General features: G+C 41.3%; 1 protein-coding gene across 3 annotated transcripts in view; it reads left to right on the top strand.

The window, feature by feature from the left end:
* Window positions 1-14,713, top strand: part of LOC104363522 (desmoplakin) — a 39,775-nt gene extending 25,062 nt beyond the window's left edge. Inside the window, exons 16-24 of one of the 3 annotated variants that reach the window (XM_042806775.1) lie at window positions 509-675; window positions 996-1,134; window positions 2,517-2,710; window positions 3,578-3,740; window positions 4,330-4,413; window positions 5,332-5,439; window positions 6,071-6,169; window positions 6,992-9,283; window positions 10,833-14,713. In XM_042806775.1, the coding sequence (XP_042662709.1) occupies window positions 509-675; window positions 996-1,134; window positions 2,517-2,710; window positions 3,578-3,740; window positions 4,330-4,413; window positions 5,332-5,439; window positions 6,071-6,169; window positions 6,992-9,283; window positions 10,833-14,015 (6,429 nt within the window). In that variant the 3' untranslated portion in view covers window positions 14,016-14,713. The remainder of the gene's footprint in view (window positions 1-508; window positions 676-995; window positions 1,135-2,516; window positions 2,711-3,577; window positions 3,741-4,329; window positions 4,414-5,331; window positions 5,440-6,070; window positions 6,170-6,991; window positions 9,284-10,832) is intronic. The other 2 variants (XM_042806777.1, XM_042806776.1) reach the window with 2 other exon arrangements.
* Window positions 14,714-16,274: the final 1,561 nt, after the last annotated feature.

Below are 16,274 nucleotides of genomic sequence, written 5' to 3'. Positions count from 1 at the left end.
GCATGGATCCCACTTTACCACCTACCTCTGTAGTGCTGTTTGTGGGATGCTGAGTAGATACATGAGGCTTACAGACTGTCTCCGTCTCTCAGTTCTTAAGATATGAAGGAGACTGGAGAGAGAAGATTAATAAGAAGAGAGATCAGGTTCAGCATATGAGAAATTCCCCTGAGGCAATGAGGTTGCAAAGGTCTTAAGAGCAGAAGGATCTTGGCAAGTCTACTGAGTGCAGCAGGGAACTGGCAGTAAAGTGCTCTGCTTTTTCAACGGAGATGAGTTTCAGAGTGGACAAGATGCTCAAACAGAGGTATTACTTGTGGACTGTACAAAAAAGAACCCGGCCAGTGTTACTTACCTTGAAGAAAGTAAGCTCAGGCTATGCTTCAGTCCACAGTCAAGCTGGCTAGATAACAGCAGGCTGTTTGGATAAGGAGACCAATTGCATATGTGCTGTAGAATGATCATTCAGCCACCAAAAACGTGTTAATCAGGCATTCTCTTTCCTTAGGGTGTGCAGAATGACTCTCAAATAATGGCTGAAACCCTCAACAAGCATAAGGACTTGCTGCCTAACTTCAGAGGCTGTGAGAAGTATGTGTACTTGCAGTCAGAGATAAATGCCCTGTTTCAGAAACTGGAAAATATTAATGGTGTTTCTGCTGGCTACTTAGACAGGTAAGAAAATTGAGGCATAGCATTAAATAATTCGCTTTCTTCTATAATTCTTAGTCCAGAAACCTGCCTTTTGTTACCAGTAGTGTAAAATTAGACCTTCTGTCGTATAAACACTGTACACGTGGGTAAAAACAGACAATTATGTGAATTTCTTCTCTTTTCCGGAAGACTTTAAAAAAAAAAAAAAAGGTGAATTATGGGTATTAATGGGGTTTTTTCTGTCTTGTCTATTCTTTTTAACTAATGATCTGCAATTAATTAGAAATATCCCCTTTCATTCACCCGTTCATAACAGATCTGTCTTGTATTATTTATTTCAGTTTGAATGCACTGAGGTGTCTGCTCCAGATTATTCTGCAAACAGAAGATGTGATCAGAGTTTTTGAAGTCAGACTGTCTGAAGAGGAGACTGTTCCTTTGGATCTTGATAAAGTGGAGGCTTATCGGGCTTGTCTGAAGGTGAGAGGCCAAGACCCAAGGACATGGCAAGGCAAAACTCATAGCTGCCAGCACTAGTCTATTGAGCTGGGTGAAACCTTTCCGAAACCACAGGAGATGGAAATGCTGATCCTATGTTTTATTCTGACACAGGCATACAATGCTTTTGCAAATTATTGGAAGGAATGTACAGGTTACTACTTCTTCCATCTCCTGGCTGTTGCTGCCCCCACAGCAAAGTCAGTGGCATGGAAGGTCTCCATGATCCATTTCTGTAAAAACTATCAGTGTTTATTTGTATCACTTATGGAGCTAGATTTTAAGGCAATACCTAATTTTTTTCCAACAATGCTTGTTAATTTCCCTTATCGTCTTCTAATTGTAACAAGTACATTTGAGTATTATTGTGTGTCCCAGTTTTGCCATAGAGTCCATTTCAAATCTTACAGTGAGAACTATCCATCCTGTACAAGGGGAGAAGACAATGAATAACTGCTTTGCTGAGCACGAAGTTGAGTTGTGGAACCAGTCTTTATCTGGCTTTGAGCTGGTCCTTTTGTGCACTGAGTGCCTTTGGGAGAATAGGGGCTCTTTCATTCTTTCCTGTTGGAAGGTGTAGTCAGGAAAAACTGTGTAGGTGGCACAAATGGAACACAACCATGTTACCTTTTATTATGTTAAATGAGAGCTGCAGTTCAGTTGCTGGGAATTGTTCTTAGCTGGTGTAAATTTGAGCTACACAAAAAAAACAACTTGAGCACATAGAAGGATGCAGTCATCCCTGTGACTGGGGAATGCAAGGCAGACTACTGCCTGCACTGTATATGCTCTCTGGTGATACCCAACAGTACACGAGTGTGTGCACACAAACAAGTGTGTGTAAAGAAACATCTCCATGGAAGATGTTTATAAAAATGTAAACAGAAAAAAAAAAATAATTCTGCGCAGATTTTTAGATAGCATTTAAAAACTGGATATGCCAGTCCCAAGGCTTGATTCCACAGATGTTGCAAGTGCAGGAATCTTTTGTACTTCAGTGAAATTTTCTAGTCAGTTGTTTGTAGGAACAAGCAAGGCAGGCTCTTCCCTTTTTTTTTGGCAATTGATCTACATAATTATGAGAAACTGAAATGTTATCTGCAGAATATGACAGCAGAGGTCTTTGTTTTAGCAAATTTTTTTAAGAGTGAATCTAACTTTAAACACATTCTTAAGTCAAACTCTGTTTACCAAAGTAGGTGTTTCACTTTTAATATGTTAAGTCCATCTGACATCCGTGTACATACCTTATTGAATTAGTAACAAAATCTTTAGATCCCAACACATTGTGCATGCTGTTGATGGTTACGTTTGAGTATCCTCTTAAGAATAAAACATATGACAGCATTTTGTTTTTCCTCTAGAAAATGAAAGCAGACCTAAACATGAAGAAGTCACTCCTGAATGCCCTGGAAAATGAGCTGCAGAAAACACTTCAGATTCACGCACAGTCTTGCCAGTCATATACCCTGTATGACATGGACATTGGAAAGTTCTGTGACAAAGTTACCCAGCTAATAGACCGCTGGCAGAGAGCTGATAAACAGATAGATAACAGGTTTGTTCATATTTCCTAGCAGCATCTTTCTTATTGCTATTTCTACTAAGATCATCTTAACAGTGAGTCTAAAAGAACTGATCTGCACTGATCATCACTTCCAGAGGACAAATTATGTCTTCGAGGCAGTAAGACTAGAGAAACTGTGAATAGGTTGAACATACTTTAAAAGGGATTATATAAGACCAAGCAGAAAAATGTAGTTAGTCATGTAAATGTCTAACCTATGTGATAAGGAGTTGTTCTAATTACTTTTTTTTTAAATTCTTGCTAATATTCTTGGATTAAGTACTTCCAGTCAGTATTTCCCCCCTCAAACAAATCAGCCAAGCTTATTCCTGAATACCTTATACCTGAGGGTTAAAAGTTAACACTAAGAATTAAATAAAAAAATCCCAACAATTTTTTTCTAATGCTTTATTGAACTGAAGACATATTCTGATTATTTGTGGGGCTGTTTTGGACTGTGTTTTGTTTTGTTTTGTTTGTACTTCAGGCCAAAATCTAGTCCTATAAATAAAAATTGACTGGTTGCTGGTTGTTTCGGTGAAAATTGAGAATAAGAGTACTGAAGTCAGTGAACTTGATGCTTATCACTGCAAGGTTTTATCCATCCCTCACTTAGTTGACAGGAAGTGCCAACCTCTGTGTATTGCAGTTACTCAAAAGTGAGGCACTAAAAACCTATGCTGGGTGACTAATAACCAGTACAATTCTCATTTATTTGGAATTTTTGTTCAGAATCTCCCTTTAGAGCCTCCTATAGTTTTACCTAGTTTGTTACTGTGTCTTATTTCTGAAAAATGTTTAAAGAGGGAGAAAGAGAATGCACTTTCCATTGTGACAGTTTTCCCTGTTTTTTCCTAGATCGTGGGATTTAGAAAGGCAGCTCAAACAGCTGAAAACTTACCGAGATCTCTACCAGGCTCTGTGCAAGTGGATCTGTGATGCCAAGCGCAGGCAGGATTCTATTGAGTCCATGAAGCTGTGTGATTGCAACACTATCATGAGATACCTACATGATCAGAAGGTATGCAGCACCTGAATGAGTCGTCTTCAATTATCTGGATTTTAAATTGTTCTGCTATTCAGAAAATATCAGTCTGCAATACAGTGGCCTGTTTTGAATTACAATGTATACAAGCTACCAAAAAACACCACATGTGTAGAAGGCAGGAGAGAGGAAATATTATCCTCATTACTTTCTGTCAGCACTGCCACAGATTATGAACAAGATCATTTTTGGCTCCTACAAGATCACTGACACTTTTACACATCAGGTTTGAATTAATTCAGGGGACTTGTATGGTGGTGTAACTTATGGGACAAATTATAGCACAAAAATAAAAAGCGAGGAAATACATCTGAGCTAAAGTCAAGGAACTCTTCCTCCCCAGCTCTGGAGGTTGTTCAGTTGCTAGGTGTTTTTTCTGAGAACAACCTTCTCATGCACAAAGAGCTTGTCTAAAACTGCACAGCTACAGGTCATTTCAGGTCTCAGCCTTGGGTTGCAGTGGTCTCGTACTGCAGGTGCCTTCTGATGGAGCCAGCATATACAGGAAGAAATACTGGTAAATCTTGACCGAGTGCCTCACAGCTCACTTTTTTTTTCTTGACAGAACTTGCACAGTGAAATCTGTGGGAAGCGAGACAAAGTTGAAGAGCTTCTCAAGCATGCAGATCAGTGTTCGGCTGCAATTAAGGTACTTGGATTTCAGCATTTTTATGGGGTGTGGTTTTTCATGGTCAGGCATATTGCATTGTCTCTGCTCTGCTGGCAGGTGAAATGTTGGCTCCCTGATGTGTGTGTGCAGAAATTGCTGGGGTGAAGCAGTTGTGTGTACAAAATACAATGAAAACAATTCATGTACTTGCCACCTGAAGACTAGAGCATGATGCAGGAGATACCAGTGAGAGCTTCTCTTCAGGAGAATCAGAGTCTCCTTCTAGGCAGACCAAACTTCCCAGTTCACATGTTAAAAAAATAAGGCAGTAGAGAACAGATTGGTATTTTAGAAATTAGGTCTGATTAGGATCTGGTCGAAGAGGCAAGACAAATCCAGGTTAGCAGGAGGGATGGATTGCAATAGCCATGAAAACCAGGAAGAGATACAGGGAATTGTTTTGTGGTCTTTGCATTTTTATGTCACCTTTATATCCGTGCTTTCTCCAGCTCAATCTTACTTTCTGTGACAAAGATCTTGTTATGTACGTGATGCAGTGTATGTGCTATGAAAAGAGATGCAGAGACAGTTATTTCTGATAAAGTTTTGGTTGATAACAGTACCTAGACCAGTGGCTCCCATGAATCTTTTTCATCTCCGGGTAGCCCTCAACTAACGGAAACACGCATCTTCCCATTTTTGTAAAATGTTTTTTCTCTTTTTCCCTTTGTCATTCTCCTCCATGAATCTCCACAGTGGTACTTGAACTGATGAGCTTCTGTTTATGATAGAGGATCATCTGTACATGGCCAGAGATGGGAAAATGTAGTTTTTTATTAAAAGAAAACCCAAACCACATCAACCCCAAAGCTTTATTTGCATTTTGGGAAATCCATATTGCCAGAGAGCTCCTTGGCAGTTGCTAAATGGGTCTTACCTTTCCCTGTTGTTTTACAGGATTATGAACTGCAGGTTGCTTCCTACAGTTCTGGATTAGAAACATTGCTCAACATACCTATCAAGAAGAGTGTGGTTCAGTCTCCTGCAGTGCTGATTCTACAAGAGGTATCTTTCTTTCCTTCCCATCAATCTTTTGGATACATTTATTTGTCCGTGTGAGCCATTGTGAGTCATTGGCAGCTGTATTCTAATAATTAGCACTGTCACTGGTAATGTGTGCTAAGCATGTAAGCACATGGAATTAGTGCAGAATAGTCGCTGTGCTCTAAAACCATACTTGGGCTCATGTAGACAGTAGATTAGCCTTCAGGAATTTACCTCATTCCTATTCAATGTCCATTGCATACATATGGTGAGAAGGAAAGATTCATGCACCAAGTGGTTTAGTCATTTTCAACCTGGGAATTAACCACTATTAAAAGTTTAATTTAGGTTACTTGTGACTGTCAGACAGGAAAGGCACGATGAACCAGGGGATGAATCCCTGGATTTAATATCACATCAGCTGTGAGGGAAAATCTTGAAAAAGAAGGTGTGCATTTATCAGAAGGGATAATTTATACATTTGGGATCCCCAGAAAGTCATGTGAATTTGTGAGGAGGAGAATTTGCTTTTTACTCTGTCAAGTGATAGGTTTTCTCAAGTGGATCGGAATCCTTTAAATGATCTGAAACATAGGTATGTTCATATCTAACTCTGTAGTACAAGTTGCTAACAATTCTCTTTCTTTTCAAGGCTAGTGAGGCTCAATCTCGCTACATAGAACTTCTTACAAGATCAGGAGATTATTACAGATTCTTAAGTGAAATGTTAAAGAGCATGGAAGACTTGAAGGTAATCCAACTCTTATTTTCTTTACCTTCTGTTTTTATCACGGGTTAGTAAGGTATCACTGATCAAAGACTTTCTGTTTAAGTACAGTGCAAAACAGGCCACAAAACTAAATCCTGAGCTCAGCGGTGTCCCAGGAAGGAGGTATATAAGCAGTTTCATGTATCTTTTGTGAAAGAGTACAATATCTTGAAAAGTTACCTCCAAAGGTCATGTGTGAGATGGAGAACGCTAGCCTTCTTGGTAAATAGGAAGTGCTCATCAAAGCACACGAGAGGTCCTTTTCTGCCCATCGTGGCCTTGACCTCAGTGAGAGTACAGTTATCTCAGTGCTGAAAACTCGCTCCTCATGGTTAAGGGGCCACACCTCATTTCAGGCCATATCTAAAGTGTTTCAAATTGAGTAACTCCTGATTTGCTGTAGCTCAGTGGAAACTGGCCCATTTAAGAGGTCATATATATGGAATGTGAATCATCTGTTTGTGGAGGCTCTAAAGAAGGCTATTTAGTACTTTGCTGGTGAACTCTTGGTACATCAGATTTTACTATATGTATTACATGTCACTCCCTCCAAGTACCATTTCCCCTCTAAAAGTCATTATGCTGATTTCTGAGTAAGGTTTGACTCTGAATAAATAAAGATTCCAAAATTTGTCTTGATGACATTAAATAAAAAAGGACTTTGAGCTCTCATTGAAGCAGAGAAGAAAATTCTTTGTAAGTTGTCAGTGTTACAAACATATATTTTACTGCACATGCTGATTTTGAAACAGTTGTCACAAGCGTTTATGTGGGTTTGTTTGTTTTTCTGCTATCATTTTGCAGATGAAAAACACCAAAATTGAACTCCTGGAAGAAGAACTCAGGCTTGCCAGGGATTCAAATTCAGAGACAAACAACAAACACAAATTCCTGGAGCAAAATCTGCAGAAGTACCAGATGGACATTTCTCAGCTCAAGGCAAAGCTGATGAGTTTGGAGGAGATGAAAAGACAAGCTGAAATGGATGGAAATTCTGCTAAGCAAAACCTGGACAAATGCTATGCTCAAATAAAGGATCTAAATGACAGAATAACCAGGCTGACTTATGAGACTGAAGATGAGAAAAGGAAAAGGAAGTTGCTGGAGGATAGATATGAACAGCAGAAGAATGACTATGACCAGCTGCAGAAAACAAGACAAAATGAGAAAGATAGCCTTGGCTGGCAAAAGTTAGAGTCTGAGAAGGTCATCAAGGAGAAGGAGTACGAGATAGAAAGATTAAGGGTTCTTCTTCAGGATGAAGGCACACGGAAGAGGGAATATGAAAATGAGCTGGCTAAGGTAAGAAACCAGTTTAGCGAGGAGATGAGTAATTTAAAGAACAAGTATGAAACAGAAATTAATATTAAGAAGACCACAATCCAGCAGATAGCTGCACAGAAAGATGATGATGCAAAAGGCCTCAGAGCCCAGGTTGACAGACTGACAAGAGAAAACAGAGACCTTAAGGATGAGATTGTGAGGCTGAATGATGCCATCCTTCAAACCACAGATCAACGGAGGAGGGCAGAAGAAGATGCTCTTCAGCAGAAGGCTTGCAGTTCTGAGGTGTCACAGCAAAAGCATCAGTTAGAGCTGGAGCTGAAACAGATCATTCAGCTTCGTGGCGAAGACAATGCAAGATACAAGCAGGCTCTTGAGGAGGCTGCCTCAACTATTCAGGATAAAACTAAGGAGCTGGAAAGGCTAAAGGTTCAGCTTCAGGAAGAGGCCAAAAGCCGATGGGAACTTGAAAATGAATTGGCTAAGGTAAGGAACAGTTATGATGAGGAAATTATTAGTTTAAAGAACAAATATGAAACTGAGATTAATATCACAAAGACCACAATTCACCAAGTCACCATGCAAAAGGAAGAGGACACAAATAATTACAGAACACAGCTTGATAATGCCATGAGAGAAAATAGGAATTTGTGTGAAGAAATTAGGAGACTGAAGAATACAATAAGTCAGACAACAGATAATCTACGGAAAATAGAAGAGAATGCTCAGCAGCAGAAGGCAGCTGGCTCAGAGCTCTCTCAGAAGAAACAGCAGCTGGAGATTGAGCTAAAGCAAGTTATTCAGAGGCACTCCGATGAAAGCATGCGGTACAAGCAGTCACTCGATGATGCTTCTAAGACCATTAAGGAAAGAAACAAAGAGATTGAAAGGCTGAGAAAGTTGTTGGATGTAGAAACAAGTCAGAGAAAAGAACTAGAGGATGAGAACAGTCAGTTAAAAAGAGTCCAGTTTGACCTGCAGAAAGCAAACACGAGTGCTACTGAGACAATTAACAAACTGAGGATCCAAGAGCAGGAACTGGCCAGACTGAAAATTGACTATGAACGAGTTTCACAAGAGAAAAAAGGCAGGGATCAAGAAAGCGCAAAATTCCAGAGCACTGTAAAAGACTTGCAGATCCAGAAACATAAGCTGGAGGAGGAACTTTGCAGACAGAATAAAAATGTGATGGAGGAGACATCCAGGAGGAAGAAACTGGAGGAGGAAATAGAAGGCATGAGGAGATCTCTGAGAGAGCAATCAGTTAAAATAACTAATCTCACACAGCAGATAGAGGAAGTGTCTATTGTGAAGAAGAGGAATGAAGATGACCTTAGACACCAAAGAGAAGTATTAGACGGTCATGTGAGAGAGAAGCAGAGATATATGGAGGAGATAAGAAAATACACATCTGATGTTGAGACTTTACGTCGTCAGTTGGTCCAAGAACAGGAGCAATTAAAACAGGCTCACCTGCGATACGAGCACTTACAGAAAACCTCTGAGGAAAAAAGCAAAAACTTGAATGAGTGCAAAATAGAAATTGAAAGGCTTCAGTCTCTCACTGAGAACCTAACCAAGGAACACTTGTTACTAGAGGAAGAGCTGCGCAATGTTAGATTGGAGTATGATGACCTCAGAATGGTCAGAAGTGAAGTTGATGAGAAAAATACTGCCATTGCTGAACTAAAGAATCAGCTTCAGACAAGCAGCAAGCAAACCCTGGAACTTCAGGGGTTGATTAATGATTTACAAAAAGAAAGGGAAAAATTGAGACAGGAAATTGAAAAATTCCAAAAGCAAGCTCTAGAGGTATTCACACATATTTTGATCCCAGCTTTACTGTCTCTTGGATATGTAATTAATTGCAGTGTCCAGTTGAATCAACTAATTCACACTTTGCTGTTTAAGTTCACTGTACTCATGACTAATATCCCCTTTATGGCCCTTCCCCTTGTTCATTTTTAAGCAAAAATGACAGGATTTGGCTGCTTTCTTAGCCTCTTTTCTTCCTGGGAGCTGTACTAGGGAGCCATAAGCTGTTTTATCGTCTAGCTGAGCCTTGCCCTCAGCCCTTGCCCCAGGAGAAACCCTGGGTCTGTGCCAGTCTCCACCAAACCATCCTAGGGGAGGATGAGAGTACATGGAAAACCACTGTGCTTTAGCTGTACCATGCTGGCTGTGTGTCTCCCCAGGCTGTTTCAGCCAGGATGGGTTTAAAGCAGTCCTTCGAGGCTGACCTGAGTGCTATCGCAACCTCAACCAGCTAAAAACCCCGGAACCAACAAGCTGTCAAAGTGCTACTTAGCTGGGTAAGGTGTTGACTACAAGTGAGGATTAAAGGTCATGTTGTCAGCTCTACCTAAGGTGCTTGAAGCCTACATTTCATTGACTGTTTTGGGGATTTATGTTCCTAAGTCACTAAGAGCATTTGCAAATTTTACTATTGGCCCTTATTTCTTAAACTTGAGGTGACAGCATAAACAAGTTAAGGAAAACTTTTTTTCCTATTTCATTCTTCTGCCTGGTTTCTTGTCCAGACAGCTACTGTTTAAATATGTACAAGTGAGGACTTGTGACAATGTTTCTTTGATATTTCATATACTTGCCCTTTATATTTCTTTTCTCATTCCCATTCTCAGCTATTCTTTCCTTTACTCAGTTTTTCTTTCCTTTATTTTAAAATTATTTATACTAATTTTTTTAAAATATTAACATTTAGGACTATCTGACATCTGTGCGTGTATATATATATATGCATGTATTACAAACATATAAACTTGTATTCCATTTAATATGGATCGCATACAAATGTGCATGCTTGTAGGTGTTTGGGTATGTATACATACATGAAGGCATGAAGTGAATTAAAATGTAAAGCAACACAGGTAAAATTGTTTGGAGTAACATGAAAATAATAGGCAAGTTAAAATTGAGTGATATATTTCCTTTTGATCCATTATTAACAGTTTTTAGCTGATACAAATTCACCCAGGTTAGAAGGACTGTGCCAGCGTACATCTGCTGAGCATCAGACTCTTAATGAATCTTGAATGCTTTGTGTATGTGTAGGTATACTGTGAGAAGTATAAAAAGTTATGAAGAGCTAACTAAATCAGCAGAAAATCAAGGCTGTGGGTAACAGAATGGAGTCTCCAGTGGTACTGGAGGCACTGTCACTGAAGGGACAATGTACCTTCACTGGTTCATGTGTATCTGTGGTCTTGGGTAAGGCACTGCTGCGACTAGCATGTTTTCCAGTGGCAGCTTGCTGCAGGTTAAATGACAGGCTGAAGAGCATTGTAAGTGGAGAGCATAACTAACCATTCTCTCTTGGTTTATTTCTTCTTTAAATTTGTAGGCATCCAATAGAATTCAAGAATCCAAAAGTCAGTATAGTCACATTATGCAAGAAAGAGAAACCCTGCTGATAAAAATGAGTGCTTTGGAGCAAGACAAAGCCAGGCTGCAGCGATTAGAAGAGGAGCTGAACCGTTTGAAAGTTACCCTGGAATCAGAGTCTCGTTTGAAGCAACGCCTGGAAAGTGAGAAGCAACAAATCCTGAATGACCTCAATCAGTGGAAGAGCCAGCACTCCCGGACAGAGGAATCCATAAGGAAGATCCAGTGTGAGAGAGAGAAGAGCGAGAGGGAGAAGAACACCCTGAGGACTGAGATCGAAAGGCTGCAGATGGAAATCAAACGGATTGAGGAGAGATACCGGTGCAGACTGGAAGAGACTGCTGTCAAAAGCCAGTCAGAGTTGGAGTCTGAGCGTCTCAGGCTGCAAAGAGAGATTGAGAAACTCAAGCAACGCCCATATGGGTCCCACAGATCTACACAGACTGAGGAAGACTTTTGTATTGATGCCTCCAAGTTGCTGTTCAGTGGGCTGCGGAAGAAGATTACAGCAATGCAGCTGTATGAGTGTCAACTGATAGACAAACTCACACTGGATAAACTGCTGAAGGGGCAGAGGTCAGTGGAAGAAGTTGCGGCTGACATTGAACCCTACCTCAAAGGGGCAGGTGCTATTGCAGGGGTGTCCCTTTCGCCCAGACAGAAGTACTCGTTTGTTGAGGCCAAACGGAACCAGCTGCTTACAGCAGAAAATGCAGTTCTGCTCTTAGAAGCCCAGGCAGCAACAGGAGGCGTGATAGACCCACACCGAAATGAGATGTTGACCGTGGACAGTGCTATTGCCAGAGATCTGATCGACTTTGATGACAGAGAACAAATCTACACAGCAGAAAAGGCCATTACAGGATTTAAAGATCCCTTCTCGGGCAAAACTGTGCCGGTATCTGAAGCCATCAAGAAAAACTTGGTCGACAGAGAAACTGGGATTCGTCTGCTTGAAGCCCAGCTGGCTGTAGGAGGGATTGTTGATCCTGTCAACAGTGTCTTCCTACCCAAAGATATAGCTTTATCTCGTGGGTTGATTGACAAAGACCTGTACAGGGTCCTGAACAACTGCCAAGGCACTACAAAGAACTTCATTGATCCCACCACCAAAAAGGCAGTCACTTACATGCAGCTGAAGGAGAAATGTAGGATTGAACCACACACTGGTCTGCTCCTCCTCCCAGTGCAGAAGAGGAGTATGTCATTCCAAGGGATCAGGCAGCCTGTCTCAGCAGATGCACTGCTAGAGGCTGGAATTATTAAGGAGTCAACAAGGAACGACTTGGAAAGAGGTGCAATTACAGTGGAAGAAGTGAGTGAGAGAATTATTGATTTCCTTCAGGGCTCTAGCTGTATTGCAGGTATCTACAATGAGGCTACTAAAGAGAAACTTGGTATTTACCAGGCTATGAAAATCGGTTTGGTTAGACCAGGGACAGCCCTTGAACTGCTCGAAGCCCAGGCAGCCACAGGGTTCATAGTGGATCCTGTCAGCAATGTAAGGCTGCCTGTTGAGGAAGCTTACAAAAGAGGCCTTGTTGGAATTGAATTTAAAGAGAAACTCCTCTCTGCTGAAAGAGCTGTCACTGGGTACAAAGACCCAGAAACTGGAAACATCATTTCTCTGTTTCAAGCAATGAACAAAGAACTCATAGAGAGAGGCCACGGCATTCGTTTGCTGGAGGCTCAGATTGCTACGGGAGGAATCATTGACCCCAAAGAGAGCTACCGCTTGCCAGTAGAGACGGCCTACAAGCGTGGCTACTTCAATGAAGAGCTCAACCAGATCCTTAGTGATCCAAGTGATGACACCAAAGGGTTCTTTGATCCCAACACAGAGGAGAACTTGACCTACTTGCAGCTGAAAGAAAGATGCATAAAGGATGAAGCAACAGGGCTCTGCCTTCTACCCCTGAGAGAGAAGAAGAAGGTGGTGCACACCTCGCAGAAGAACACCCTTAGGAAGCGCCGGGTTGTCATTGTAGATCCAGAAACAAACAGGGAAATGTCTGTGCAGGAGGCGTACAGCAAAGGCCTTATAGATTATGACACCTATACAGAACTAGCTGAACAGGAGTGTGAGTGGGAGGAAATAACTATTACAGGATCAGATGGTAGCAGTAGAGTAGTCCTTGTTGACAGAAAAACAGGTAGCCAGTACGATATCCAAGATGCTATTGATAAAGGTCTGGTTGAGAGGAAGTTTTTTGACCAGTACCGTTCTGGTAGCTTAAGCCTGACGCAGTTTGCAGACATGATTTCCTGCCGCAACGGTACCGATGAGGTGTTCCGGCATGAGTCGGTGACTCGGTCTCCCACCGTGCTGAGTGTCAGGAGTTCTTCTTCACTGATCAGGAGTGGTTCTTTCTCAGAGACCCCAGAAGAATGCAGTCCTATTGCAGCCATATTTGACACAGAAAACTTGGAGAAAATCTCCATTTCAGAAGCTATACAGCGGGGCATAGTGGATAGCATCACCGGGCAACGGTTACTTGAAGCCCAGGCCTGCACAGGGGGCATAATATGTCCTACCACAGGCCAGAGGCTTTCTCTTCAGGAAGCTGCCAGTCAAGGCATCATTGATCAGGATATGGCCACACGTCTCAAACCAGCCCAGAAGGCCTTCATAGGGTTTGAAGGCATAAAGGGTGGACGCAAGAGGATGTCAGCAGCTGAAGCAGTGAAGGAAAAATGGTTGCCTTACGAGGCGGGGCAGCGTTTCCTTGAATTCCAGTACCTCACAGGAGGTCTCGTGGACCCAGAAGTGCGTGGAAGAATAAGCACTGAAGAAGCCATTAGGAATGGATTGATTGACGGTCGCGCTGCCCAGAAATTGCAAGACACGAACAGCTATCCCAAAATCCTGACCTGCCCCAAGACCAAACTGAAAATATCCTACAAAGATGCAATGAATCGGTCAATGGTAGAAGACATCACCGGGCTTAAACTCTTGGAAGCAGCCTCAGTTTCATCAAAAGGCATATCCAGTCCCTACAATGTCTCCTCAGCACCCGGCTCTCGCTCTGGCTCGCGTTCAGGCTCACGCAGTGGGTCTAGGAGGGGAAGTTTTGATGCATCAGCAAGCTCTTCATATTCTTACTCATACTCGACCTTCAGCAGTGGGTCTATTGGGCGCTAACAACAAGTGTGGGAATGTGTCTGCATTTTAATGTTGTTTAGATTATTCTGTATCCTCTTTCCTAAAAAAAAACCAACCAAACTAATAACAACTGCGAAGTAACCCAAAGCAAAACCTTTAAGTCTTTTCTGGATGTGTTCAACTTCTCTTCTGAAAAAGCTGTAAATGCTTGAATGCAAATTTATGGAATATAGATTAGGGAATGCAAAAATTCATATTTGTGAATTTTGAATTTTGGTTCCCATTTCCCTTTAGTGTTTGGATTTTAATTGGTCTCTGTATATTTTAAATACCCTATGTGCCTTCTCCTGTTATCTGTAACTGTCAACCCATAAGCTGATAACTGACGTTTGAAAGTCTTGCAGTGGTTAACTTTTTTCCACATAGACCTTTGTCAATTGGCTATTATGAAGAAAAAAATATTAACAATATGGACAGAAAATGCCTTTAATATTTGTTTAGAATCTATACGATAAAAATGAAAATCTCTATCTTCCAGATGCTCTACTTCTCTATGGCTAGCCATTTTCTTAAGTATAACTTGGTGGATATAAAGGGCTATTGTTAGGATGGGCTTTTGTTTTACTGTTACCCATATATATTTTCTACTGTTTTGCTTGATTTCCATGTAATGAAAAAAAAAAAATCTAACTGCACCATGTGAGCTATTCTGGGCAATAAACTTTTGAAGTTTTAAAGTATTTGTTGTGTATTTACTAAATTTAGTTCTGGACATTCTTGGAGGTACAGATTAGAGAAAGAATAATTTAAAAAAATAGCAAATACTATCTTTGTTACAGTGTACAGGCACGTTATTTTTCATGATGCTGATCCATCATTTTTATGAATGTGGACTTCTGATTCTGCATTTTCAGTAGGAAAATGAAGATAGCACCAATAATGGAAACTATGCCCCTAGAAGCAGAAAGCCTCTTTCTGCAGTTGGTTATAGAGTTGATGACGACCAGAAGCATATTTCTTCCGCTCCTGATCTGAGCCATTGTCTCTGCAGCTACACGGGACTGAGTCAGATTCTCCCTTCCACATCAGTGTAACTTTAGACAAGGAGCAGAACAGATACAGATAACGGGGCTTAGCCAGCCAGTGTGGTGGCAGAGAAGGATCTTTCAGAAGCTGAACAATCACCTCTTGCAATGTCCTCCCGCCTTCTGGTTTCTGAAAGCCCAGATTGAGAAAATAGCAAGATTATATCAGTGTTTGCATGATGCCTTGCTGTTGTCAGTTCTACACAGGCTGTTGGCAGCCTGTTGACTGCTTTTATCTGAGCTGACAAAAAAGCTCCTGGGATGGGAAACCAGAGCAGGGTTAGAGGACACAAAAATGGTCTGAAGCCACTTCAGCTGCCATGAATGTTCTTAGCCGGGGCAGAAAATGATTTGTATACATCGGGACTGTCCTGTCCTCTCCCATTTGCCACAGTGCAGGTACCTCTGAGTAGGCACGATGTTCTTAGCAGGGTGATCACTTACAAGTATTTAGGATGGTATTAGACAACTGCTAGTACAGAGCTTTAATGACCCAACTATTAGTATAATTTGCCAGTAGATGACATAAATTCTTCCTGTAAGTAGTTGAAATTGTTGCCTGAAGCACATACCTGCTTTTAGCCATGTACCATGTAGGAACTCCACCGGTCTATTGATTTTATCAGTTGCTACAGCTAGTAAGAAGCCGATAGGCATAAGTGACAGTCATTGTTAATGATGCTGCTTAATTTTTGTAGTATGTTCCTTTTCTGCAGTAAGGAATAGCATGGGTTTCAGTACTGCTCTCTCTGGTTAACATGTACCTCCTAGCCTGAAAAACATTTCCAGTGTTTTCTGAAGATGAGAGCTGTGTATGAAATCTCTTGGCATGTATAAAGTATCCTCAGTTGCCAGGCTAAGAAATTAAACAGACTGGTACAAGTCAGTGGTAGAGACCTCTATAGAACATAGGTGAGAAAGTGCATCCCATCTCCTAGGAAACTCCACTGCTTCAGAGGTTTCTCTCTACAGGTGAAGTTCATTAGCTGTGCCACAGAGGACGAGCTAGCGCCTGAATGGCTTTCTGACTGTTAGGGAGAAACAGCCCTGGAAAAAAACCAAACATCACCATTTCATTTAATCCCAGACTTTCTGCAGTTTTAAATGACTAGGAGGTTCCTGGGCTCTACAGTAAAAGTAAAACTGGTCATTACCGAAGGAAAGTCTGCTGTTGGGTGCGTGCACCCCTGCACTTTGCATGGGCTGAGAAATC

The sequence above is a fragment of the Tyto alba genome, unplaced genomic scaffold (assembly GCF_018691265.1).
Source record: "Tyto alba isolate M040663 unplaced genomic scaffold, T.alba_DEE_v4.0 Super-Scaffold_48, whole genome shotgun sequence".
Lineage (NCBI taxonomy): Eukaryota > Metazoa > Chordata > Aves > Strigiformes > Tytonidae > Tyto > Tyto alba.
The sequence above is the reverse complement of the archived record's forward strand: the minus strand, read 5'-3'. Positions and strand labels throughout refer to the sequence as shown.